The sequence below is a fragment of the Mesoplodon densirostris genome, chromosome 4 (genome assembly GCF_025265405.1).
Source record: "Mesoplodon densirostris isolate mMesDen1 chromosome 4, mMesDen1 primary haplotype, whole genome shotgun sequence".
NCBI classification, from domain to species: Eukaryota; Metazoa; Chordata; class Mammalia; order Artiodactyla; family Ziphiidae; genus Mesoplodon; species Mesoplodon densirostris.
In genome coordinates, this window is record NC_082664.1 from 121,787,024 (window position 1) to 121,814,811 (window position 27,788).

The window sequence follows — 27,788 nt, forward strand, 5'->3', positions numbered from 1 at the left end:
GGGCCTCCCTGGTGGCGCAGTGGTTGAGAGTCCGCCTGCCGATGCAGGGGATACGGGTTTGTGCCCCGATCTGGGAGGATCCCATATGCCGCGGAGCGGCTGGGCCCGTGAGCCATGGCCGCTGGGCCTGCGCATCCGGAGCCTGTGCTCCGCAACGGGAGAGGCCACAACAGTGAGAGGCCCGCATACCGCAAAAAGAAAAAAAAAAAAAAAAAAAGAATTTAAAAAAATCACAGTTTATTTCTGAATTTGAATATTGTTGTAAGAACATTTTATTGATTCCAGCTGCTACTGCTGCTCTTGAGCAGTTTCTTAGAATAGTCAATGGAATTGACAGGTTAGCAATTTTACTGAAAGAAGGCAAGAAAAAATTAATGAAATAAACATATAATTTATTATATTACTTCTCCGAACATCACTGACCCATCAAGAGAATACTCAGACATGAGCAAGAGTAATAAAATTCTATCAGGTCTGATATTTTGCCAACTTTCAGTCATATAAAAACAGCTTTACACATATTTTTCATTTTTATTATGAAAGTGTATTTGTGGAAATAAGAAGTGAACATATTTTATTTAACAAATTGTAACTTGATTTATATCTTTTAAATATTTAGATACACATTATGTCTGTTTTTCATTACTTCTCTTGCCCTGGGCCCAGCAGATGTTAGGGGTGGGCCTGATCCTAACCTCCTTGACCCTCAGACTCTCAGCTTCTTTTTCTGGAAAAGGAGGATAACACTCCTGAGCTCACGAATTCGGATGAACTAGGCACCTGAGTAAATATGGCTAATATAAGTTCCCTCACTCTCCTGATGAGGAATTCATGTTCTAGGAGTGTTTGGGAGATTTTGTTTTGTTTTTCTTTCTTTAAAATTTTATTTTTATTTTTTGGAGTATGCACGGGAGACGAATGTGTTTATGCACGGGAGTCTCGTGGGTAAGGAAGTGGTTGAAAACACCGAAGGGAGAGTTGTGTGATAGGGCGGGGTGGGATCGGCTCCGAGGAACTGGCTTTGGTAGTGGGAATGGAGAAGAGGAATCCCCATCCGCCCCCGCAGGAAACGCTCCAATGATTGGAGGTGTGTGTGCTTGTGTGTGCCGGTGTGTGAGGAGGGGGTTAGCTCTGACTCCCGCAGACATCACCACGCATGACGAAGCTACTTCCCCTCACGCGGTCCAAGGCGCACACGCGCGATCCACGGCCACGCCTGCACACACTCGACACACACAGGGTAACCGAGGGTCCGGTTGCCATGGCGAGCAGGAGCGCGAGAGCCCTGCCGCCCCGCCCGCCCCCGGCCGAGCCCGGTCAACTCCATCTCTGATTGGCCGCTGCTTCCTCATTATGCAAATCATTTGCGTAGACCCGGCGGCCAGCTGCCTTACGTCATCAAACACGGGGGCTGGGGCTCGGGGCTCAGCTCCGTGAGAGCTCGGGCGGGAGCCCAGAGAGCGAGGCGCGGGGACCTGAAGCCAGACCCCAGCATCCCGCCGCTTCGGCCCGGGCCTGCCCCGCCCCCTGCCCCGCCCTTTTCCAGCCCGCCCCACCCTTTCTACGCCCCTCCATCCGGACCCCGCCCCCGGTGCAGCCCCCCGCCCTCGCTGCCCGTGTCCCGCCCCCTCCCCCCCTGGCCCTCGCCACCGGTCCAGGGAGGGGACGGCGGGACAGGCGGGACCGGCGGGAGGGCGGACCGGGCGGGGATATGGCCGCAGCGCCCGGAGGGTCTGCGCCGCCCGCCAGCCCCGGCCCGCGCCTGGGTTTCAGCACCGCGGACAGCGGCGTCGGCATGAGCGGGCTAAACCCGGGTCCTGCCGTGCCCATGAAGGACCACGACGCCATCAAGCTCTTCGTGGGGCAGATCCCGAGGGGCTTGGACGAGCAGGACCTCAAGCCGCTGTTCGAGGAGTTCGGCCGCATCTACGAGCTGACGGTGCTGAAGGACCGGCTCACCGGCCTCCACAAAGGTGCGCGGGGGTCAGCCCAGCCCAGCCCAGCCCAGCCTGCCCAGCCCTGCCCAGCCCCATTCCGATTAGAGTGCGGCCCAGCCCAAATCCCAGCCTCAACCCCAGCCCCAACCCTAGCCCTACCTAGAGCCAGTCCAACACCAGTCTAATACCAGCCCACTTCAGCCCAGTCTTCTTCCCAGATCACAGAACCCCCAACCCAGAATTTTCTCTCTGACATCCTCCCTCTGATCATCACTCTGGTCCCGACATGTACTCCACTCTAACCTCCAACTCCCTACCCTTCACGTCTCACAGCCCAACACTCCTCGCCTTTCAGCTGGACTTCCCTCTGTCCCTTCCATCAGACATCTCAAATCCTGGAATTTGGAAACTTATTCCACCTTCTAGGTCTCTGACACCTTCAATCTCCCAAACCCTGGACCCAATCATTCCTGAACCACCATCCCTCCACCCCAATCTGGTGCTACCCCACTCAGGCCTAACCACCTTCACACACATTTTGGGCTTGCACCCCTCATTCTGGCCTCCAAGACCAGTCAACCCCCAGAACCTTCTTTTGATTCACACTGCCAACCTAAAATCTCACAGACCCAAACTCTCCCCTTCTTCAGAACCCATGCCTGTCTAAGTCACAAAATCCAATTCCCCTCCCCGGAGGCTCTCAGCACCAAATTCCACCTTCATGCTTAACAATAGCCTCAATCTCTCCTACTCCCATCCAGAATCCTAACACTGTCTTCCTTTTCTGATCTGAGTCCAGAACTCTGATCTCAGCTGGGAACTCCAGCCACCTTGTGCCCCCTCATCTCAGGTTTCGTCTCAGCTGAATCTACACTTCTTTTACCCTCTAATCTTCCCACTCCTGTGACACATATTTGTCCCTTCCCAATCCTCTTTATGGCCTCCTGCTCTCCCTCCCTCACAGGGTGGTCCTGGACCAGAGCCTGTGGACCAGAGCCTCAGGGTCGGTCAGGTTGAAGAGGCAGAAAGGGGTCTTCTCCCTGCCCTTGCTAGAGAGAGACGCACCACGGTCCTGTCCAGCCACACCCCTTTCCTCCTGTAGGAATAGGGAGGAGGCTTGTTTACATGCAGAAAAGTCTGTCCAGGCTGGGCTGGAGTAAGAGAGCCAGAGACACATTCATACATGGGCAGGGGAAGGAAGTTATTTGAGAAGAAACACCTTTTCCTCTCCCCGCCTTCACCATGCTGAAGTTTCAGGGTTTGGGGAGTGGGGGAGGGTCCCCAACTATCCTCCATGATCTTTCCAGGAGAGAAGTGGTGGGTCCTGGGTAACAGCTAAACGTACTTTCCTAAGGGCTAAGAGCTGGAATCAGGCTGCCACCTTTTCAACTCAGAGGCTTTGGAGAGTTCCTAGGCACACTAACATAGAGGCTCCAGGAAAATGCCCATAGAAGATCCGGGAGCAGCTGTGAAGCAGTGCATCTTCCACCCTCCTGTGTGGGGTCATTTTTAGAGGGGCATGAAATGACAAGACCATACCATCCAGATTCCTTCTAACACAGTCCAGCTGCCCAGCTGTACATCCATCCATGGCAATTTATTTTCTTATTTTCTAGACATTTATTTCAGTATGTAAGTACAAGCTAATCTTTCTGAGCCATCTGTACAGTAAGGGAAGTGTATAGAATACCTTTAATTCTCACTCAAACACCATCAGAGTCTCTGAACTGTTCCCTCATCCTTTCTCTCTTTCTCTCTACACTTAGTTCTAATTCTTCCTGTTTTTTTTTCTTTCATCTGTCCTTCAAGCCATGCTTCTCTGTCTTTTTATCCCTCCATTCTTCCACTCCCTTTCCCAGGTAGTCACACAGGGCTCCTTTAGGCAGCAACTAGGCCCTCGAGCCTTTCTGAGAGGGCCCCAGCCCTGCCCAGTTCTGATGTCAGCTAATATGGCTTGGTGGCAGTAGATGGAGCAGAGATGTAAGCGGAATCAGGTGTTTGGTGATTTATCCCCAAACCAACCCACAGCTCTTGAAGGCGGGGTTGCCTTGCAAGATCACTGGGGAGGGTCTCCAAGTCAACATATTCTCCACCTTCTCCCCAGCAACAGTGATGTCCAAAAGCCAGAGTGACTCGTTTTCTTTTTGATGGCTGAGTACCACGGCGGGCAGCCACAGTGCTTTGAAAACAAGCTCAGCCTAGGAGTTTGGAGATTCCAAACCCTATCCTGCCACTTATATACTCTCTGGGCTTCAGTTTCCCTATTGATATGATAAGAGTTTGTCCCAGGAGTTCTCTAAGGTCACTTTAACCCAATGAATGGCAGATATCCGCCCACCTTAAGAGGGCAACCACATAGGAGACATTGGAGAAAATGTTCCCATTTGCCTTTGAAGTCTGCTGAGGTCTAAGTGGAAAACTGCACCAAGCTCCTAATGGCTTTCCACATCCACTTTATCTTCCTTCACTCTTTCTCCTTCCTACACTCAGAAGGTTGTTTTTGAAAACACAGACCTAATGTCACAACCCTTTAGTGGCTCTCCACTGTTCTTAGGAAAAAGTTCAAAATCCAGACTGAGGTTATAGATGAGCTGATCCCTGCATACCTCACTGGCCACTCTGCCCCTAAGTTACCAATCTCCAACCATACTAGCCTTCCATCCATTTCCCCAACACACTGAATTCTTCACTTAGTCATCACATGTACTATTCTCTCTGCTTGAAATAATCGCCACACTTTTTGTTACCTCATTAACACCCGTTTGTTTTGAGAATTCAGTGTGTTCTTTGAGACATTCCTCAACCTTGTGGAGTTAGATACATCCCCCTCATGATCCTTTACGTGATCCCCTTGAGGGCAGGAAATGTATCTGTCTTGTTGCCACTTTACCTTCAAGCTGTCATAATGTCCCACCAAAAATAAGTATTCAATAAATCTTTTCGGAATGAGTGAGTGCTCAACGACTTTTGGAAAAGAAGGAATCTTGGCCCTGTGCTTCCTAGCAGGCTACAGGTTCTGAGGCTGGACAAAGAGAGGGTAGGACTGATCCTTTGGCTCAGCCCCGACTCCTTCTCTCCCCTGTATCTACTGGTTGTTTTAGAGAAGTCAAATTTGGGGCACAATAACTATTTAAGAGGCCCTATCTTGAAGTCCTGGGAGAGCTGACAGATCAAGTTCCTTGGATAGGATTGGAAGTCCCTAGAAGCTCCTACCCATAGGACACCCTTAAACTAGTCCCATCTTCCAAGCCTCAAAATTATCCCTTCCTCAGACTCAAACTAGGAGGAGGTGTTAGGAAGGAGTTCTGGGGTCCTGGGGTCCCAAACTTTCTCCTCCTCTTCTGTCTCCTCCCATCTGAAACTGAGTTGGGAAGGAATTGAGGCTGATTCTGAGAGACTTTGGGAGTATGAATCCAAAAAGGAAAGGGGAGGCTGGGGTTAAAGCTGAAGGCAAAGCTGCTTAGGGAGGTCTAACCCTAACAGGATTTATGGCTGGAGTGGGGAGGGGAGATGTGGGATTGTATTAGCATGTGACTGGGTGTGGGTACACATGTTCCGTAGGCAAGAGGCCACGAGCAATTGAGAAGGAGCCAGAGCCTGGGACACAGGCACACGAAGCCCCTCCCTTCAGAGAAGGTGAGAGGCAGAGAAGCCTTCTCAGAAGTAGTGTCCTTGTTTAAAGGAGAGTGGCCTGGAGTTTGTCAACTTAATGGGGTCTTTCCAGGAAGAGTATCTGGGGGTTTCAGGAAACCCCCTGAGCCAGCCTCTTCCTCCCCAGGCTGTGCCTTCCTCACCTACTGCGCCCGGGACTCTGCTCTCAAGGCCCAGAGTGCACTGCACGAGCAGAAGACCCTGCCAGGGGTAAGTCCACCAGGGTTGGGGGCGGGGGGAAATCACCTCAGGCTGGGGACATGCCCTATGTGCACACCAAAGCAGCAGATAGGGGCTGGGCTGGGACCAGGAACTAGAAGAAGAGTCATCTTTCCAGGAGATGACTTACCTGTACCCTTAACAGCTACAGGTTATGTGTTATGTTCAGTCTTCTGGTCCAAAGAAATGGGCTCAAGACTCTTGAGCTAAGTGTACCATGCCCATATTTAGGAAAAGCATTACTGTTGTGAGCTATGCTAGAGTTTGTCCATGTTGGCTAAAATCATGATTTTAGGTGTCATTTGTCACTGGTGTGAGCATATATGCAGATACATGGAGGAGAGGCTCTGCTGGTCTGGTATCCCACTTCCTCCAGTTCTAGGGTCATTGATGGCACTTCCCTCTGGTCCTCTTCCTGTAATGTTTTTTGGGGTGTCTTGACTCACCAAGATTGCTTTCCCTCCACACCCCAAACACTTAGCTAAAGTTAAGAGAGATCTGATTCCACAGGCAGCTAGGCTACTGTGTATCAGTGGCACTTGATATGGCCTTGGCTAATGGCTAATCACTGGACAAAAGGCAAAGTGGGACCTACTGTGGAAGGAAGAAAGTGGTGATTGTTAGGAACTAGTGTGGGTTCACCAAGAGCAAGTCATACTACACAGCCTCATTCTTTCTTGTCCAAGGAGTGATATGTCTAGAACAAGAACGCTATTCAAGTGTCCCAGGCAGGCCAAACATGGGACTCATATCCACTTCCAGGCCTCAGATTTAAGAGGGTCATTAGCCTACCAGAAAGAGACTAGGATGGGATGGGGACATAAATATATTATGGAATGATAATTTGAAGAATTGGGGATATTTAGCTGGAGAATATAGGGTTTAGTGGGGGCTGCAATAGGGAGGCATCATAACATAATAATTAAGAATACTAGTTTTTTGAGACTCACAGACTGGATTTGAATCCCAGCTCTGCCATTTACCACTTCTGTGTCTTCAGATACATTACTAGAAAATTTCCTCATCTATAAGGAGTGGGTTATACTAACACTTAGCTCACTGGGCTATTGTGAGGATTAACTGAGGCTTAGCAAGTGCCTGACACAGAGTAAGATCTTGATACATATTACTGTTGGGGTGGGTAACCGCTTTCAGGTCCTGAAGAGGGATTTGGTTTCCTATGGGTGGCCTCACAGAGCAGGAGCAGGATCAGTGGGGTATAAAGAACAGATGCACTAATTTCAGTTCCGTGTAAACAAGTCACTTCTCTGAAGTGGAGCTCTCCAGCAATAAGACAGGCTTTACTTAGAGCTGATCAGGCTGTTATTGGGGCATCAGATCCTAGAACCAATCCTTGTAATTGAAGGAACTTGAGCCTCGCTCTTGAAGACTCACTGTCAAGTAACACTAACTTATCACCCTCGCCAATCCTCTGTATGCAGGCTCTGGAGTCAGACAGACCTGGGTGTCAATCCAGGCCCTACCACTCACTAATTCTATGACCTTGAGCAAGTCTTTACCTCTCTAAGCCTAAGCTTCCTCATCTATGAAATTGAACTTGTAGGGTTGTTATAATAATTAAATGAACTAAGTCATGTAAAGTGCTTAACACAGATCTTGGCAGACAATAAGTACTCAATACAGGTTAGCTGGTGGTAGTAGTAGTAGTAGTAGTAGTAACAGCAGCATTACTAGGAGTAATAGTAGAAGTCATTACTCATCCAACCTTGGGAGTAAATGACTTCTGTCACTAGAATTGAGTCAATGATACAAACGGTTAACACTCCATGTGGGAAACATCATGGTAAAGGTGCAGAGACAAGAGGAACAGATGGGTGTGAAATGAGGCTGGGAGTGTAGAGGAGGGGCCCCCCATGTGAGTAGGGGCCAGACCAGAGAGAAGATCCACAGAGGGCAGTGGCTGAAGAGGAAACTTTGAACTCCAGGCTGAGGGGTTTGGACTTTATCCTGAAAGCAAATGAAAGGCACTGAAAAAATTAAGATGAACTTTGGGAGGACAAATCCCCTCCTCAGGGACTTCCCTGTTGGTCCAGTGGTTAAGAATTCGTCTTGCAATGCAGGGGATGCCAGTTCAATCCCTGGTTGGGGAACTAAGATCCCACATGCCGCGGGGCAACTAAGCCTGCATGCCACAGCTAGAGAGAAGCCCGTGCACCAGAACGAAGAGCCTGCGCACTGCAACGAAAGATCCTGCGTGCCGCAACTAAGACTTGATGCAGCCAATAAATAAATAAATAAATAAATAAATGTTAAAAAAAAAAAATCCCCTCCTCAACCAGCCACAGGGTTCCACAAGAGACGGGGTACCTGGGGTACTCTATGAGGCTGAGAGCACCTGAGATAAGGACAGTGAAGCCCTATACTACTGGGACAATTTCTGGGAGAGAAAATAGAAATAATAATAACTAACATATATTGATACCAGACAGTGTTCCTAGCACTTTACAGGTTCAAATTCATCTAATCCTCTATGAAGAAGGTATTGTTATTGACATTCCCATTTTATAGATAAGGAAACTGAGTCATAGAAAACAAGTGACTTGCCCAAGGTCATGTAGCTACTAATGGGAAGATGTGGGCTTTGAGTGCAAGTAGTCTGGCTGCAGAACTCATTCACTTAACCACTGCACTGTTACCTGAGCCAAGCTGGTGGCAGATAGGGGTCTAAAGTTCTGGAGGGGATGGTGACTGGGTACATCTGCCCCCTCTCACCCTTTCATCTACAGGCTTCCAACATGGCCTGACTTCCTCTTGTACTGCCAGGATTGGCTTATTCACCCTCCTCAGCTTAACAAAGTGAAAATTAATATTTAATTATTCTCCTAAATGAAAATCGATGGCCCTGTTGGCCAGCCCCAGCAGTGGCCGAGTCGTCAATCTTTCCTCTGGGCCTGCCAGGGGCAGCAGTAGCTTTAGTCACCTGGCCTCAGGCCCACCAGCATGGAGAGGAGGGTGCCCAGCTCTCTGTAGGCACTGGGTCCTGGGCACACCTGCCATCTACTGGAGAAGCAGGGACAAGACTTCAATCTGGACTCTGACTGGAGGCAGGCAGGACTGTCGCTGTGGGACTAGGAAAGGCTGGGTCAAACCTAAAGAGTAAGCCTGAACCGCTAGGAGAAATTTCATGTTATCTGCTGGACTGGGACCTCCCCTCGGCCCCCCTCCACGAGCTCCCTGCTAATTTCTGTCACCTATCAAAGCTTGACTCCCTACTCAGGACTCCCTTCAAACCTCAGTGGTCTGTCCCATCTTCTACAGCTTCGTCCCCATGAAGCTAGAATTACTTCTTTCAGCCTCACTTTAGGCTCCAGAATCCACCTGAAGAAAGTGAGGCCCAACCTCAGCCCCACCTTCTGGGATTCAGAAGGTTCCCTCCTGCCCCCGCACTTGTCTCCCTCCATGTTCATGCTCTCCTTTCCCCTGGGCATCCATCCCTTCAAACACCATGAAGGAGACAGACATAACTGAGTACATTTGCTTTGGCAGGTTGTGCCCTGCACAAAACAGCTTGAGTGGAAAAGGCAAAAAGGGCCCGAAATCCAGCCATGCTCTATTGACCAAGCCATGCACATTATCACAGGACTATGTCAGCCCAGAGGAAGGGGGACATTTTTCCTAATTTGCCCACAGGGTTGCCTCTTTGTAACTCACACAAAGGCACTGTATGTGCTAGCAGCTGCCCAGTGCATGAGCTGGCACCTTTGCCCTCAAGGAGCTTCCAGCCCAGAAATAACTTGTTGCACCTCAGTGGGGTTTAACCTCTGGGCACGTAGAAGAAGCATCAGGGGTGGAGAAGGAGGAGATGCTTCACAGGGGAGATGCTGTCTGAGCCGAATCATGATCATACTTCATCATGTTTGAAGGCCTAGAAACCTAAAAGACAAAAGTGTCTTCTGGAATTCTGGGGACCGTCAGGGAAAGTGCCCAGCAAAGATGTCTAAGGCTCCAAGTGAATGGAGAGTATCATGCATGCTGGGCAGCATGGGAGGCAGGACTAACAGGTTTTGGCTCCCAGTCTTAGGATCTCGGGCTTTACTGGGCGGCTTGTAATGGGGAACTGTGGGTAGATTTTGAACAGGGAAGAGTGAGGGACTGGTACTGAAAGATCACTTTGGCTACAGCGTGAATGCTGGGGTGGAGAGGACGCAATGCTAAAGGCAGATGACCCTCTGGAAACGCTTGCTGAGGGCATGTGAGTGATGATACTGGCCTGGAGCTAGGGTTAGGGTAGGAACGGGGAGGAGAGGATGGACTTGAGAACTATTTAGGAAATCCATATAGATTCTAGAACGAGTGGGACTTGGCAGTGGGTTGAATTAGAGGAGGGGGGTGAGGTAGAACAAAGTACTGAAAATGGTGGTTTCCTTTTTATCGGCTCCACTCTTTCTTGCACCCATGACACCTCTCTTAGACCCATCAGTAGTCCCTTCTTTGGGGAGGTTCCAATAAGCATTCTTCCCATGGTGAGGGGAAGGGGCTGAGGACATGAGTGCTGAGTGGAGGGAAGAGTTGTGATCAGGACAGAAGAGTGTGAAGAGGGCAATGTGGAGCCCAAAGGCAGGAATTTTTGGCAAGTCAAGCAGGGAGAAGGGGTAAGGTCTTGCCTTCCCTGCTGCTTACAGGGCAGAAGGACTAGGACGCCGTACGTGTCTGTCCTGCCTCTGACCTTCTCCACTCCACTGCTTGGAGCAGGTTGTCCTCTCCTCTTTCTGACATACTCTCCCTTGATTTCCCCTCCAGGGCTGAGCCCTGAAGCAGAAATATGCCTGGACTCGGGAAAGTCTCAGGGGAATAGATGCTCAGCCAAGGGCAACAGCTCCTGTGAGGTCCCATGACAAGTTCTTGGCCAAGGAGGCAATGCCCTCTTTTCTTCAAAGGGGAACAGTGATTACTTGACCCCGCTTCCACATCCCTCCCCTGGCTGTGGCAGGAACGAGGCAGGGTAGGGTTGCCCAGGTAGCTCATGTGGGCAGCTCTCTTTCTCCTTTAGCCACACAGAACAGACCTAAAAACCGGGTGTCCTCCCTAACCACTTCCCAGTGGAGACTGAAGGCCCAGAGCCTGGGGAGCATTACTCTTCCCAACTCTGTCATCACCATCTTGGGATCCTCCCCTGAGGACTCCCCCTGCACCTCCTGACTCCCAAACTACCAACTTCCCCAACACCTAAGCCATAAACCTGAGAGTCAGCCAAAATTCCCTCCTCTCCCTCAGTCCCCACATCCAAGAGAACTTTAGTCCAGTTAATTCTTCCTGAACATCTCCTGAATCTGTCCATTTCCTTCTGCCCTAGTCCAGGTCACCCTCACCCTCACCTGTATCACTGATCCTCCTGCCTCTAATCTTTCCCTTTCCAATCCTTTCTCTGCATAATGACAGCTCATGGGATCCTTCATAAGACAGACCCCTCCGCTACTTAATATCCTTCCCTGGATCCCTATTGCCTTTGAAATACAACAAAGTCAAAGTTCCTTGTCATGGTTTTCACAACCTGCCCTGATCAGGCCCCTGCCTACCCTTCAATTTCATATCCTTCCACTTAAAACCCACACAAGCAAAAACAAACAAAAAATGTATTACATCTGGTGCACCTACTAAGATCTTGCCTTTGTCATTTTCACCACACCCCTTCAAGGTGGAATCCTGAGTCCCCTTTTACTAGTGTGGATACTGAGGCTCAGAGACCTTAAGGAAGTTGTCAGTGATGGAGCCAGGATTTAAACACACGTCTGTCTGACTTGGCAGCAATCTGTACTACCCTAGCTCCCTTGGTGTCAGGTGCCCACCAGAAAACCCTTGCTCCTTCAGACTTGCATCTCCCTCTCCATACCCCAGCCACCTGGAGTGTTCAGCCTCCAGCCCCACCTCTCCCACGATCTCCACATGGCCCAAATGACCCCAGTGCTGCAAGACCCAGCTCAAACCCAACCCTGCCTCCCCCATGAAACTTTCCCTGAGCCAGCCTCTCCAGCTGGAGTCAGCCTCTCCCACAGCACTTTACCTTGCACGCCTCCCAAGGTCCTGGTCCCTCTGTGCCTCGTTAGTTGTGTTCATGTCTTAAGAACGGAGCTGAGAGACACAATGCAAAAATCATGGACTTCAGTGTCAGGCAGACCTGGAGGCAAATCCCAGCTCAACCACTTACCCACCATGTGATCTTGGACAAGTGATTTAACCCCCCTCAGCCTCAGCTTTCTCATCTATACTGTGGAAACAACGGCACTATCTTGTAGAGTGGTTGGAAGGAATTTAGAGACAATGTATGTAAAGTGCCCCAGGAAGGGCCTGGCACATAGTGGGCTCTCTGGAAATGGTGGCATTATCTTCCCCTCTATACGCCTTTGAGGACAAGGTCCTAGGGTCATCGCTGTCTCCCCTGAAGGGCCCAGCCCAGGGCTCTTCACAGAGTTCTGGACATACTGGCAACATGCCCAAGTGGTGGAAAGTCTAGGTGCCCAGCCTCCGAGACCTGGACTCTGCCAGGTCCACGTGGGACATGTATGTACCACCTAATGCCCGCTCTCCATCAAACAGTGGTGGAGAGGAGGAGGGGGAAAAGGGACATCCTCCAGAGCACCGATGAGCTCCATCTCCCCAGAAACCCAGCCGGGGAGGCAGCTGCCATGGAAACCACTGCTGTTACATGTGCTCATCACTCTAGGCTCCAGCAAGAAATTCTTAGGATCTATTTAAGAACTAATAAAATAAGGATGGTCTTGCTCGCCCTCACTGCCCCCCACCCCAGGCTTCTACCCTTCTGCCACACTCCTCCCTACCTTTCCTGCACCCCCGCTTCCTGACCCCTTTTCCCCTCATTTCCTTCCATCTCCCCCAGTATTCCTCTCTTTCCTTGCCCCTGTGTAGGTCTGTCTTACTCCCTCATGATTTCTGTCTTCCTATGTCTCTTCATCTCTCCCTGTGTCTCTGCTCTCCATGGCTCTCTTTTTTTTTTTTTTTTGCGGTACGCGGGCCTCTCACTGTTGTGGCCTCTCCCATTGCGGAGCACAGGCTCCGGACGCGCAGGCTCAGCGGCCATGGCTCACGGGCCCAGCTGCTCCGCGGCATGTGGGATCCTCCCGGACCGGGGCACAAACCTGTGTCCCCTGCATTGGCAGGCGGACTCTCAACCACTGCGCCACCAGGGAAGCCCGGCTCTGTCTCTTGGTCTCTCCTCCACAGTCACAGGTGGCCATGCCCAGGGATGGGTCCTGTCCTCCTGGTCCCTGGTCCAGGCCATCCAGACCTGTCCAGCTCGCCCTGATCTCCTTGGATTGATCTGTCACCCCTCTAGACTGCAGCCCGAGTCCTGTCGGTGTCTCGGCCCTCACCCCCAGCCTGGTACACTGCAGGTGCTCCACCACCAGCGGGTGGGTGTGTAAGAACGCATAAGAACCTGAGCCCTGGGTGACAGGGGGATTGCGCTGGTTCGGGCTTGGCCTGTTTTCCTTTCCTTTTCTTTTTTTTTTTTAAGCCCTCCCCACTCCCCCTCCCCCAAATTTGATCCAAAGGAAATTGCTCAACTGTGACTGCCAGGGCGTTACTATGGTTACTAGGTAGCACTTGTGGCTATGGTAACAGGAAGCTGCCTGTTGTCTCGGCAACGAGCACACTGGTAGGGGATGGAGTGGCCCCTGATTGGTGCAGAAGCATTGCATTTCCTGAGGGGAGGGGGTCAGATCATCACCTTCTCAGGCCAGATGGCCATCAGTTCCCCTTCCTCCACGAACAGGAAGGCTGCTCTTCTTTCCTTCCGACACTCAGCTGTCTGCCCCCCAACAATAATTCCTCACATCCTACGCACCCAGCTCTTGGCTGTTTACAAAGACCTTTTGCGTCCCCATTATGTCATGTGATCCCCACAACACCCATGAGAGGAAGGTGAGATGGGGATTCAATCGTGAATTCTCTCAGGATGGTTGGGGGATGGGAGTGGGTGGGGTATATATCGAAATCACCTAGGAGCGTTTACAAATTATACAATCCCCCAACTTAAGAGTCTGATGTGGTTCCCAGGTGATTCTTATCTACCCCTGATCAGGGAACCTCTGAATTAGAAGGTGAAATTGGTTGGTGGGGGAGGGTACGGAGGGAGGAGTCAAGCTGCTTTCCAGGTTTATAGCCTGGATGACTGGAAGGATCAGGTTTGGGCCAAAAGATGAGCTCTGGTTTGGGTGTGTTGAGTGGAAGGTGCCAGTGGACTTTCTAGGCAGGGTGTCTGGCAAGAAGCTGGGCACATGGGTCTGAAGCTCAGGAGGGAGGTACAGGCTGGAGACGCAGAGCTCTGAGTCATCACTGTGGGGACAGGAGCTGAGGCTGTGGGTGTGGATGAGATTAGCCAGGAAAAAAGGGAAGAGTGGGATGAGTAGGGCCAAGGATGGTGCCCTGGAGAGCTCCAGCATCCTCAGGGGAAGGGGTCCCAGGGAGGGGACTGAGAGGGTGAGGGTAGAAACTATGGTGACATAGAAGCTTGGGGAAGGTTTTTCTCATTTGACAAGTTGAATCTGAGAGAGGATGGCTTACTCGAAGTCATACAACCATTAAATGGCAGAGTTGGGGGTAGATGGCCCTAAATCTGATTCCCAGATTGTTTAATCTAAGTGACACATAGAAGTATATTCTCAGTTTTAGACACAGAACACACATCTGCCCTCCTACCCAATTCCTCGCACCCAAAGCCTTTAAGGAAGTCCAGGAGCCAGAGGGACAGGCCGCACATGGTCCCTACACAGAGCCAAGGCAGGAGAATCTTTCTGACCTCCACAGTCCCTCCTCTGCTTGCCCCTGAGCTTCCTATCGCCTAATTCTTCAGGCTTCAGCACCTTCTAAACTCCTGCCTTTAAGGGAGGAATCTTGGAGAAAATCTATAATCCCTGTGTGAGAGTGGTGGGGTGTAGAGTTCAAAGGGGTGAGGGATTAGATCCTGAGGAGTCCAGGGGTGGAGAAGCTGGGGCAGGGCCAGGCAGTCACGCTGACTGGGTGTGTTGGTCCGATGTCTTTCAGATGAATCGTCCCATCCAAGTGAAGCCGGCTGCCAGTGAGGGCCGAGGAGGTAACTTGCTTGCTTGCCGAATCTCAGGGTATCATCCATGTCGGGGATGGTGGGCCCACTTCTGGAGTCAGGCCTATCTAGGGTTTATTACTAGAGCCTCCCTGGGTAAGAGGGGCAAGCAGGGAGGGACCAGATTACTTAGCACCAGACAGCTGAGCCATCCCAGGTCAGACTGAGGAGGCATGGGGTCCCAGCATCCCCAGACCCAGAAGAGGCAGGAGATAGAGGCTGGACATAGAGGAAGGGAGTTCTTGCCACCTTGCCCCTGGAGGGAGCTCATTCCTGTTTTAACAGGTGGAACTTCCAGGTTTGTTTGAAGAACCAGGTTAGAGTTATTCTCCTTTTCCAGATCTTCTGATTACAGAGAATTCAGTCCAGTCTGGGTTGGAGCCACTTATTCCTTCATTTCAGTTGCCTTGGGAAAAAGATAAGGCTCGTAAGACAGATTTTGTAGGCCATATTAAGGAACTGAACTCTATGCTGAGGACCATGGAAAGTCTTCAAAAGTTTTTTTTTTTAGCTGCACTGTTTCCTAGTGCAGAAAGACTAATACTCCTTAAGAACAGGAGGGTTTGAGAGCCTGTGCTTTTTTTTTTGATCTTTATTAGAGTATAATTGCTTTACAATGTTGTGTTAGTTTCTGCTGTACAACAAAGTGAATCAGCTATATGTATCCCTATATCCCCATATCCCCTCCCTCTTGCGTCTCCCTCCCACCCTCCCTATCCCACCCCTCTAGGTCGTCACAAAGCACCGAGCTGATCTCCCTGTGCTATGCGGCTGCTTCCCACTAGCTATCAGTTTTACATTTGGTAGTGTATATATTTCCATGCCACACTCTCACTTCGTCCCAGATTACCCTTCCCCCTCCCCGTGTCCTCAAGTCCGTTCCCTACGTCTGCATCTTTATTCCTGCCCTGCCACTAGGTTCATCAGTACAATCTTTTTAGATTCCATATATATGCGTTAGCATACGGTATTTGTTTTTCTCTTTCTGACTTACTTCACTCTGTATGACAGACTCTAGGTCCATCCGAGCCTGTGCTTTTTGACACCCAGCCGAGTTCTGGCTGGCTTCCATGCTGGAAAAGCAATACCAGCTTCTGGTGTCAGTTCTTGGTGTCTTTCTTGTCCTTGGGTGTTAAATCATTCCAAGAAATCTGCCTGGAGCACTCCCTGACATTTGCTGACTCTCTCTTAAGACTTTCTCCCCACCTTAGGGAGGTCAGCCATGGCTTTTTTTTTTTTTTTTTTTGCAGTACGCGGGCCTCTCACTGTTGTGGCCTCTCCCATTGCGGAGCACAGGCTCCAGACGCGCAGGCCCAGAGGCCATGGCTCACGGGCCCAGCCGCTCCGCGGCATGTGGGATCTTCCCGGACTGGGGCACGAACCCATGCCCCCTGCATCGGCAGGCGGACCCCCAACCACCACACTACCAGGGAAGACCAGCCATGGCTTTTTATTAGGTAAAAGAAGCTGCCCAAGATCAGGGAGAGAATGGAACCCAACTGACAGACATTTATTGACTCCTAATAATTCTGCACATCCTCTCAGACTTCAGGCTCAGTGTCCACACCTACAAGGGACTCTAGTAGCTTCATAGTTCCATTGTGGAGTTCTTTCCTCCAAGAAATCCATTCTTCCTCCTTTTAGATTTTCTGATCTTTGGTCCTTGATTCTCCACTTCTGGTCAAGATGTTATCATCCCACTTTGTCTTGAGGAGATATTTCCAAGCTTCCTCCCTCTCCTCCAAACACACATCCTCCTTTTCCATCTCATTCTTTCCAGACTGGTTTTTGAGAAGTTCCAGGCTGCATACCAAACCTCTGGTTCACTTGTCCCAAGAATTTCTGCTTCTTGGGAAACTGTTAGGCATCAGGGCCAATGTTGGCCAACTTCTCAGCCCTGCCCACAAACACTAGACAGCTGAGAGGTCACCTAAGAGTACTTGAGTGAGCTAAGAAGCAGACAGGTTGGGCTGTAACTTGTTCAACCATCCAACCAATATCTTTTGAGTAACTTACTCCACATTAGGAGTGCAAGGCAGACCTGGCACCTGGTCTCATGGAGCTCTGGAGCTATAAGGGGATATAAACAGTAAAACAAAGCTATCATCCAGTGTGATCAATACTTTTCAAGTCCTGGGGGATTGAAAAGCATTGGGGAAAACATGGGGCACCTTAGTCTGGGAGGTCAAGGTGGGCTCCCAGAGGTGGTAATATTTAAGCTGAGATCTCAAGGATGAACAAGAAGTAGTCAAATAGAAAAAGGAGGAGCAAGTATTTCAGGCAGAGGGAAGAGCATGTACAGAGCTCAGAAGAACATAATGCAACTTGGAGTCTGGTTCAGGAACTAAATCCAGGATCCTGGGGGCACACTTGCTGCTTGGAGTCCAACACCTCTTGCCAGGGTGAGGGCCACTGCCCAAAGGAGGCCTCCACGTTGATTATGCTTCTGCTTAGCCTAGTCCAGATGTCTTGGTCATCTGGGCTCCCAGCAGTGGCATCAGCATGAGTTTTATCATTTGCCTCCCCGTTTTTGTACAGGTTTTTCAGGTGTAATATCATTGACATATTCTGTACATATGGCATTTCACCTCTACACCTGTTCAGATTCTGAGCAGCTCAAGAGAGCAGGAAAAGAAAATCTAGCTGAAAAGAGGTCTGCCTGGCAGTAGAATTCATAATTTTAGTAGTTATGTATAACATAGCTATTTCTTGACAAGTGATGGCTTTTTTTAACATCTTTATTGGAGTATAATTGCTTTACATTGCTTAAGTGATGGCTTTTAAAGAGCATATACTCCACAGGCATCTATGGATAATCCTTCTTGCAGTTTTGGATGACCAGATCTCTCAATTCTTTCGTGTTCCCACTCAAAGTCACCAAATGTTCCCTGATACACATTTGGGAGAGAGGAGGCATATGTACTAAGTCTTGCAAAACAGTTGGGTCTTTACAATTTACAAGTATTTTACTACCAACTGATCTGTGTTAGATACTGATCAAAAGGTGTTTCTTCTCTTCAATGCTATTATATATCTCTTCAAAAGTGAGTTCAGCACTCTGCTGAATTTTGACACAAATTAATACTTTAGAAACTCAACTTTTAAAATGGTATTGAATTTGGTTTTGAAATGTAACATTTGACACCAATGTAGGACAGCTTGTCCCATTCAAGTCTTATCTCTGTTATCCCAAACATTCTATAAACCTTCAGAGTTAATGGTCACACCTGCCCTGATACAGTTAAGCCTTTGAGCTTGCATATTTTAAAATTATTCCTGAAATTAAATCCTTTGTTTACAGTTGATTAATAATGATTTTTACATCTGACAAAAATACTGGTATCAATGCAGACATAATCAAGGGGGTATCAAGGCAAATGTAATCTTCCAAAATTTTGCCATTTTTTTCTGGAAGGGATTATTAGATTTTTCTTCCCATAAAACAGGGATCACTAACTCAAATGCTATAGGAGCCAGGTAAGTAACCCTAAATGGGTGAGACTGTCATGACATAATGAAAGTTTCCTGTTTTAATTATATTAAATGTTGGCAACTAATTCAATTTTTAAAAGTGGGCCAGCATTGTGACAGCCTAACTAAACCTATCAGGTTTGCTTCTTCGGTCCAAAGACTTTTCTTTCCCATCTGCCATACAGGAGTATTCTATTATGTACACATGCATGAGCTTTTTGACAAAAATAGTTACTTTACATTCTGTCTCTTGAATTTTCATGCCAATGCAACAGAGTAGTATTACTCTTATTTTTAATCACTAGACATGAGGTTTGTGGTTGAAATAACCTATGTATTTTTTTATTTTCTTATAACTTCTATTATAGGTCTGTTTTATTTTCACTTCCAACCAATGTTGTAGAAACCAAAGTGTTAGCACAGCAGGGGAGTGCCTAAATAGAAGTAAAATTGTTTTCATTGAAAAAAATGTTTAGGGCTTCCCTGGTGGCGCGGTGGTTGGGAGTCCGCCTGCCGATGCAGGGGACATGGGTTCGTGCCCCGGTCCGGGAGGATCCCACGTGCTGCGGGGCGGCTGGGCCCGTGAGCCATGGCTGCTGAGCCTGCGCGTCTGGAGCCTGTGCTCTGCAGCGGGAGAGGCCACAGCAGTGAGAGGCCCGCGTACAGCAAAAAAAAAAAAAAAAGAAAGAAAAAAAGAAAAAAATGTTTAAACAAATTTATAAAAACATTTTTCATAACACCTTGGAAAGATACAGAGACATCCTGTCTTCTTCCCGCTATAACATTACCTACAACATCACTGTTCTTAAAACCACCCATTTGTTCCTAGGAGACCAAACAGCTCCTCCTAAATCTGAAAGATCATAAGACTCTCTGTAAACCATGCTCTACAGGTCACAGATAGTCTCGTAAACTTGATTCCCCCCACAAGCCTCTAGAATAGGTAGGGCAGGAAGAGCTATTTCCTCCAAGCTTCCAAATAAGGAAACAGAGGCTCTGAGGGCAAAGCCATCTCTGACTTTCCCCATCTGACTTGGAGTCCCCTCATAGGCACTTCGAAATAACCTATATTTTAAACACACTGTATGTTGCATTACTTTTAGAAGTTACTGGTAACACTTGCACATTCAATGCTTACAATGCAATAATAGTAGCAATACAAGATCTGCCCGATAGAAGGTTTGGGGTCCTCTTCTTTCATGGTCATCCCTCACAGCCTTGGTGGCACTCAGAGTGCATCCAAGTCTTCATGGACTATATTATAGTAGCCTTTTAATGTATGCCAGCCCTATGTGTATGTTTATACATATATATTTATACATATGTTTAATGTATCCCAGTTCCCATAAATTCTGCAGTCAAGTCCCACACTGTTCATATACTCCATGCTCTGTGCCTATATTTTACATCCTGTGGCATTGAACAGTACACTCTTTTTTTTTTTCGGCAATAGATTTATTTATTTATTTATTTATTTTTGGCTGTGTTGTGTCTTCGTTGCTGAGCGCGGGCTTTCTCTAGTCGTGGCGAGTGGGGGCTACTCTTCGTTGCAGTGCGTGGGCTTCTCACTGTGGTGGCTTCTCTTGTTGCGGAGCATGGGCTTTAGGCACGCAGGCTTCAGTAGTTGTGGCTCGTGGGCTCTAGAGTGCAGGCTCAGTAGTTGTGGCGCACGGGCTTAGTTGCTCCGTGGCATGTGGTATCTTCCCCGACCAGGGCTCGAACCCGTGTCCCCTGCATTGGCAGGCGGATTCTTAACCACCATGCCACCAGGGGAAGTCCTTTGAACAGTACACTCTTAAAGGAAAATTAATCTAATTTTCCAAGGTGAAATTATCTCATAATATACTAAAGGCACCCATTTCTTTTTTTTTAAATAAATTTATTTATTTTATTTATTTATTTTTGGCTGCATTGGGTCTTTGTTGCTGTGTGTGGGCTTTCTCTGGTTGTGGTGAGCGGGGGCTACTCTTTGTTGCAGTGCGCGGGCTTTTCACTGTGGTGGCTTCTCTTGTTGCGGAGCACGGACTCTAGGCACGCGGGCTTCAGTAGTTGTGGCTCACGGGCTTAGTTGCTCCATGGCACGTGGCATCTTCCTGGACCAGGGCTTGAACCCTTGTCCCCTGCATTGGCAGGTGGATCCTTAACCACTGCGCCACCAGGGAAGCCCAAGGTGCCCATTTCTAATTAAATATACATAGTGCCAAAAACTTTTCCCTCAGCATTTGAGTTTAATTGAATGTGAACATTAAAATGTTTGCCTGAATGAAAATTCAAAGTTCATGTATTTCAAAATGTTAAATTAACCTCAAATTACATGAGGTCAGAGCTAGGGATCCCTAAATCCCTCAGACAATGGTAACTAAATAGATCTATTTTATCTGCTCTTCATAATGGAGACTGTGGTTGATTTTTCCTAACTTAGATTATCTCTACTATGGAAACACTAAAAATAAGTTGAACTGTAAGTACCAATCATATAGGGAAAGTATTTTTTAGTTCTAAGGCAAAATCTTCAAAATCACTGAACTCCTGTATTTTCTTTCCTATCCTTCAAATTTTATAACATAAAATCAATAAATTCATAAGTCACAATTGTGATTGCTCTTTCCCCAACTTGGCTGTATTTTTTACTTAGCAAATATTTACAGATCCAAGATGCCTACGGTACAGAAATAGTTTAAGTAATAAATCCATGCAATCTTTTCACTTTAAGGGTTTTTTTTTTAACTTTAAAATTTAAAACTTTCTCTGAGGTAATGCCTCTGTTTTTTAATTTTCACATTTGGTGTAACTCAAAAGCCAATTATCGGTCATCACATCAACCCTCCTATAACCATCCTATAATTGTTTAATTTCTCCCTGAATTTGCAAGGGTTTGTTTAAATATCAGCCTGGATTTTGAGTAATAAACATTATTACTATCTAACTAAGTAAGCCATCTTTTCCAATTTTTTTTCTAGGATTCTATTCTATTCAGTGTTTAACAACCAAACTTTAAGTTAAAGTTAAATTTTGAGCTAGAATTTTCAGAAGTTCTTAATACTGGGACATATTCTCTGGCCTAAATCAGACACGGATCTTAGCAACAACTGTTCTGTTAGTCAGTTGACACTCATATCTGTCTTTGATCCTCACACTGATTTAATTCTAAAAAGTATTCTTCCAACTAAAACCTGACTGGATAAGGCTCACAGTACTGCATAAGACCTGGTAATGTCAAGTTAATGTTTCACTTCCTGAAATGCATTCTACCTCCGAAGGAAAAGAGTGGTGCTTTCCTTCAGTTTGACTCAGAGTGAATCACCCAAAGCTAACTGTTGTAACAGTTTTAAGCCATGGCTGTGGCTGAACCTCTGACAAACCCTTCAGATACAAGTGTATAGCCCACAAAAGAAAAATGCATCTCCGGAGGCTGAGATCTTCTCTCTTAAGGGAACCTGAAAGCCCAGGCTTGGTCTACCTTTCTTACTCGCCTCCTGGCTCTCCTGGATCAGGATGAAGGAACAGTGGAGTCTCTGTTCTTTCTTAATCTAAGTCCCTATTTTTCAGGCCTCCTCCTTCACTGTATTTTATTTTAATTGGGGTAAAACAGACATAACATAATCTTTACTATCTTTACCATTTTTAAGAGTACAGGGCCTCCCTGGTGGCGCAAGTGGTTGAGAGTCCGCCTGCCGATGCAGGGGATACGGGTTCGTGCCCCGGTCTGGGAGGATCCCATATGCCGCGGAGCGGCTGGGCCCGTGAGCCATGGCCGCTGAGCCTGCGCGTCCGGAGCCTGCGCGTCCGGAGCCTGTGCTCCGCAACGGGGGAGGCCACAACAGTGAGAGGCCCGCATACCGAAAAAAAAAAAAAAAAAAAAAAAAAAGAGTACAGTTCAATACTGTTAGCAATACTCACATTGCTGTGCAACCTCCAGAACTTTTTCATCTTACAAAACTCAAAGTCTGTACCCATTAACCAACAACTCTCCATTTCTCCCTCCCTCCAGCCCCTGGCAACCGTCTTTTTGTGACTGGCTTATATCACTTAGCATAATGTCCTCAAGTTTCATCCACGTTGCAGCATGTGTCAGAATCTCCTTCCTTTTTTTTTTTTTAACATCTTTATTGGAGTATAATTGCTTTACAATGGTGTGTTAGTTTCTGCTTTACAACAAAGTGAATCAGCTATACATATACATATATCCCCATATCTCCTCCCTCTTTCGTCTCCCTCTCACCCTCCCTATCCCACCCCTCTAGGTCGTCACAAAGCACCGAGCTGATCTCCCTGTGCTATGTGGCTGCTTCCCACTAGCTATTTTACATTTGGTAGTGTATATATGTCCATGCCACTCTCTCACTTCATCCCAGCTTGCCCTTCCCCCTCCCCGTGTTCTCAAATCCATTCTCTACGTCTGCGTCTTTATCCCTGTCCTACCCCTAGGTTCTTCAGAACTTTTTTTTTTTTTTTAGATTTCTCCTTCCTTTTAAAAGCCAAATGATATTCCATTGTACATATATACCATATTTTGTTTATCCATTCATTGGTTGATAGACATTTAGGTTGCTTCTACCTTTTGACTATTGTGGATAATACTAAGGTGAACATGAGTGTACAAATATCTCTTTGAGACTCTGCTTTCAATTCTTTTGGATATATACGCAGAACTGGTATTGCTGGATAATATGTTAATTCTATTTTTAATTTTTTGAGGAACCGCCGTACTGTTTTCCATAGCGGCTTGTACCATTCTACATTAGTGCACATACATACATAATTTCTCCACATCCTTGCCAACATTTATTTCCTCCCCCCCTTTTTTTAAATAGCAGTCATCCTAATGGGTGTCACTTGATATCTCGTAGTTCTGATTTGCACTTTCTTAATTATTAGTGATTTTGAGCATCTTTTCATATATTTGTTGGTCATTGTATATCTTCTTTGGAGAACTATTCAGATCTTTTGCTCATTTTTAAAAATTGAATTATTTTTGTTGTTGTTGAGTCATAGGAGCTCTTTATATATTCTGGATATTAAATTTTTATCAGATATATGGTTTGCAAATATTTTCTCCCATTCTGTATGTTGCCTTTTCACTCTGGTTGTGTCCTTTGATGCACAGTAGTTTTAAAATTTGATGTAGTCCAAAATTTCTATTCTTACTTTTGTTGCCTGTGCTTTTGGTGTCATATCCAAGGAATCACTGCTAAATGCAAGGTCATGAAGTTTTCCCCGTTTCTTCTAGGAGTTTTATAGTTTTAGCATTTATGTTTATCTTTGATCCGTTTTCATTTAATTTTTGTATACAGTACAATGTAAGGGTCCAACTTCATTCTTTTGTATGTAGATGTCCAGCTTTCTTAGCAACATTTGTTTAAAAGACTGGCACTGTTGTCGAAAATCATTTGACCATATATGTGAGGGCTTATTTCTGGCCTTTCTATTCTACTCCATTGGCCTAAATGTCTCTCTTTATGCCAGTACCACACTTTGATTACTGTAGCTTTGTAGTAAGTTTTGAAGTCAGATAGACTGAGACCTCCAAAATTCTTTTTCTCCCCAAGATTATTTGGCTATTCAGGATCTCTTGAGATCCCGTATGAATTTTAGGATCGATTTTTCTGTTTCTTAAGAAAAAGCCACTGAAATTTTGATAGGTATTGCATTAAATCTGTAGATTGCTTTGGGTAGTACTGACATCTAACAACATTAAGTCTTTCAATTCATGAACATAGGATGTCTTCCATTTATTTGCGTCTTCTTCAGTTTTCTTCAGCAATATTTTGTAGTTTTCAGGATACAAGTCTTTTGCAGCCTTGTTTAAATTTATTCCTAAGTATTTTATTCTTTTTGATGCTATGTGGAATAGTTTTCTTAATTTCATTTTCAGATTGTTCATTGCTAGTCTATAGAAACACAACTGATTTTCTTGTTGATTTTTTAAAATTTATTTATTTATTTATTTATTTATGGCTGCATTGGGTCTCTGTTGCTGTGTGTGGGCTTTCTCTAGTTGCAGTGAGAGGGGGCTACTCTTTGTTATGGTGCGTGGGCTTCTCATTACAGTGGCTTCTCTTGCTGCGGAGCACGGCTCTAGGCCCGCGGGCTTCAGTAGTTCTGGCATGCGGGCTCAGTAGTTGTGGCTCGCGGGCTCTAGAGTACAGGCTCAGTAGTTTTGGCGCACGGGCTTAGCTGCTCCATGGCATGTGGGATCTTCCCAGACCAGGGCTTGAACCCATGGCGGATTCCTTTTTTTAAAAAATAAATTTATTTATATTTTTAATTTTTGGCTGCATTGGGTCTTCGTTGCTGCGTGCAGGCTTTTCTAGTTGCGGCGAGTGGGGGCTACTCTTTGTTGTGGTGCGCGGGCTTCTCATTGCGGTGGCTTCTCTTGTTGAGGAGCATGGGCTCTACATGCACGGACTTCCGCAGTTGTGGCTCGTGAGCTCTAGAGTGCAAGCTCAGTAGTTGTGGCACACAGGCTTAGTTGCTCTGCGGCATGTGGAATCTTCCCGGGCCAGGGCTCGAACCTGTGTCCCCTGCATTGGCAGGCGGATTCTTAACCACTGTGCCACCAGGGAAGTCCAGCAGGCGGATTCTTAACCACTGCTCCACCAGGGAAGTCCCAGTTGATTTTTTTAATAGGAGAACTTTGCTGAATTTCTTTCTTAGTTCTAATAGTTTTCTTTTGGAATTAAAGCCCTCCTTGATACTCATCAGATCTGATAAGGAGACTTTGTTTCCCCTGGATATTTCCTTCACTCATTTCCTAGTCTTCCTTGGCTCCTTATGCTGCAATCATCACTGAGAACGTCAGAGTATCAAATGCTGCCATCAATAGGATCTCCTGGGTTGGTATTTGGATGGAAAGGTGGACTGGTAATTTTAGGATGTGTCTGATGGTTGGTACCCCAATGCTGATTTCTTGTCCCTGCAGTGTTTCTACAATCATGATATCCCACCAACATGGAAGTGAGTGGTTGTGGGGGGCTTAGAAGCCAGAAACTTGGGACTCCTTTGGGACAACTTGGGCAGAGCCTTCTTTCTAGAACAGCATCTTGATACCTTTCCTGAGGAAGATGGAGTGGACTGACTCTGACTCTGGGCTTCCAACCCCATCATTTCCTACATTAGAATCCCTGTATGACCAGCTGCGCAAGACAGCTATATGGAGATGAACCTCTAGGGTCCAAACAACTTGGTTTGGGTTCAAAAAAGCATTTGGTAGAAGAGCAAGGAGTACACATAGGTGGCCATGATGAAAATGCAGTTACACCATTCAACTGTGTGTCTTTCCAACTATGTCTCAACTCCACACTGATGCTATCTTCCAATTCCATCCACTCCAGGAAAGTTGAGCCTCTCAGTTTGAATTTCCATCTTTCTAGGGACCCACCCACCACTCATGGAATGATTTTATTCAGACATTTCCAACCTACCTCTTACAGAATCCTCTTTCTACCAAACTGGTATAGTTTGACCTAGAGGATATTGCATTTTCTGGGCTAAATCCCATCATCTCCATCTCTCTGGGAGCATGCATCAGCCCTCAAAATCTTCAGGGCTGTGGATTTGCGGGCTACTCTCAGGAGTCTAGCCTGTAATTCTCTTTGACCAGGTCTCTTAAGAAACTTATCCCACCATTTCAGGATCATCTGATGCTTATATTCACTGTGACCCAGATCATCCTCCTGTCAAACACCATCAAGGTCCCTGTAAAGTGGCAAAGAGGACACCAGGACTCAAGGTGATATCTGTGAAGTGGGCAGCATAGAGATTAGCCCATAGCCCAACCTCATTTCAGTTTCAAATTCTGTACAGCCCAGTAGTCTAGAACCATAGAGTCAGTGCCCTATCATGGAAAAGGAAATTCTTAATTTGGGAGACTCTCACTGGAACAGAAGGATCAGAGATTTCATGGTCTGTGATATGAGCTGTGACTGACCACCATCATCAGAAAAGAGCAGAAAGAGGCAGAGCAGGTGAAGGATCGGACCACTGTTCACACAAACCTCTTTTCTGTCCTGGGGGCTCCATCTCAGCCATGACCTCTCTCTTCCTACCTAGGGCTACCTGGATGCTGTTCCATGTGGCATGACAGCTTACCTAGGTGCTGTCATCATCTTGCAGACCCTACCCAATGTCACAGCTGCACTATAAATTAGGGCATCATGAAGCCCTGAGACTCTGGAGACCCTAGGATCTTCTCCAGCCCCTCCTGGGCCTCTTGTAGACACATGGGCATAATTTAGTTTCATAGCTCAGAACAATAACAATCTCAGAGAGTTTGATTCCCTGACCAAATAGGGCCTGTCTTCCAATGTCAAGGCAAAGCCACCATCAGATTAGTCAAGCGAATCATGAAAGATCTTTCCTGACTTCTCAGGTTCCTGAAGAGAATGATCTCAGATCCCTCTTCATACACCATGTGGAATTCTATTTTCTGTCTTTTAGGTCAGTGGTTTACAAAGGACTTTCCTTGGAGCCCCCTCTAGGGAGTACCAGGGGAAGATGAAGCAAGAGGAACTCCAGCCTTCCTCCTACTTTTCTGGCTTTTCCAAGCAGTTCTACTTTTCTCTTACATTTTGAGCTTCATCCTAATATTTCTGTTAGAGCAATGGATTTCACAGCTGTTTTAAAAGGTTAGGAAACCAGTGATCCATTCCAAGGGCACTATTCTGTGGCTAACCCTGCCAGGAGTGAAGTATACCCACTGGTTTGTACTCTCACCACAGAAGGTTGGTACCTCTACTGGAATTCTGGCCACAAGTACATTATCTATCCTTTCCCCGTCAGGATTTCTGGGCAGTAATCCTCTGGACAGAGGGCAGGATTCTGCTGAAACACACTCTGTCTGTCCCATATAAGCCACAGCCCCTGCCCTCCATACAGACACAGCATTAACAGGCAGGCGACAGATACCAAGGTACCCAGGGCAGCCTAGGCTGAACCCCACACCATCCAGGTGAAATATGGACACACACACATAGCCTTGTTGGAGATTACCTCCACTGCTAATTTCGGCCAGTCTGTTCTTCCTTTTCACTGTCACCCAGGCTTCAGTCTATGACCTTCACCAGCCTTGTTTCCTTTGTACTCAGGATCCAAGGACGCCAAGGACCCCCATCAGCCTGGCCAAGCTTGTCAAAGAGTGAAGGAGTTTGGGATGGGTTTTCTTGGGCTTCAGGATCTCAGAGGTGAAGGCTGAAGCCAGATTCCCACCCACTCTTTCTCTCCCAACTTGTATTACGCTGATGAAGCCCCATCTCAAAATCAGAGACTTACCTTGGTGCCGATGAGAGGGGCTTTGACAGCAGGACCTGTGGGCTGGGCTCCTCTACCACACACTCCTGGATAGTGCTCCTGAGGCCCGACTTGCTGGATGTGCAGCTAAACCCTGGTTTCCAGCCCCAGCTCTCCAGCTTTCTCCAAGGTCGCAGGGCCCA

The 27,788-nt window shown here is 47.2% G+C and overlaps 1 protein-coding gene across 19 annotated transcripts in view; it reads left to right on the forward strand.

Moving 5' to 3' along the window:
- The first annotated feature begins 1,711 nt into the window (after nucleotides 1-1,711).
- CELF6 (CUGBP Elav-like family member 6) overlaps nucleotides 1,712-27,788 on the forward strand; it is a 29,654-nt gene continuing 3,577 nt past the window's right edge. For 15 of the 19 annotated variants that reach the window (XM_060095171.1, XM_060095177.1, XM_060095183.1 and 12 more), the window contains exons 1-3: nucleotides 1,829-1,973; nucleotides 5,716-5,798; nucleotides 14,829-14,877. In XM_060095171.1, the coding sequence (XP_059951154.1) occupies nucleotides 1,829-1,973; nucleotides 5,716-5,798; nucleotides 14,829-14,877 (277 nt within the window). Of the gene's footprint in view, nucleotides 1,974-5,715; nucleotides 5,799-14,828; nucleotides 14,878-27,788 lie in introns of all 19 variants that reach the window. The other 4 variants (XM_060095169.1, XM_060095170.1, XM_060095173.1 and 1 more) reach the window with 1 other exon arrangement.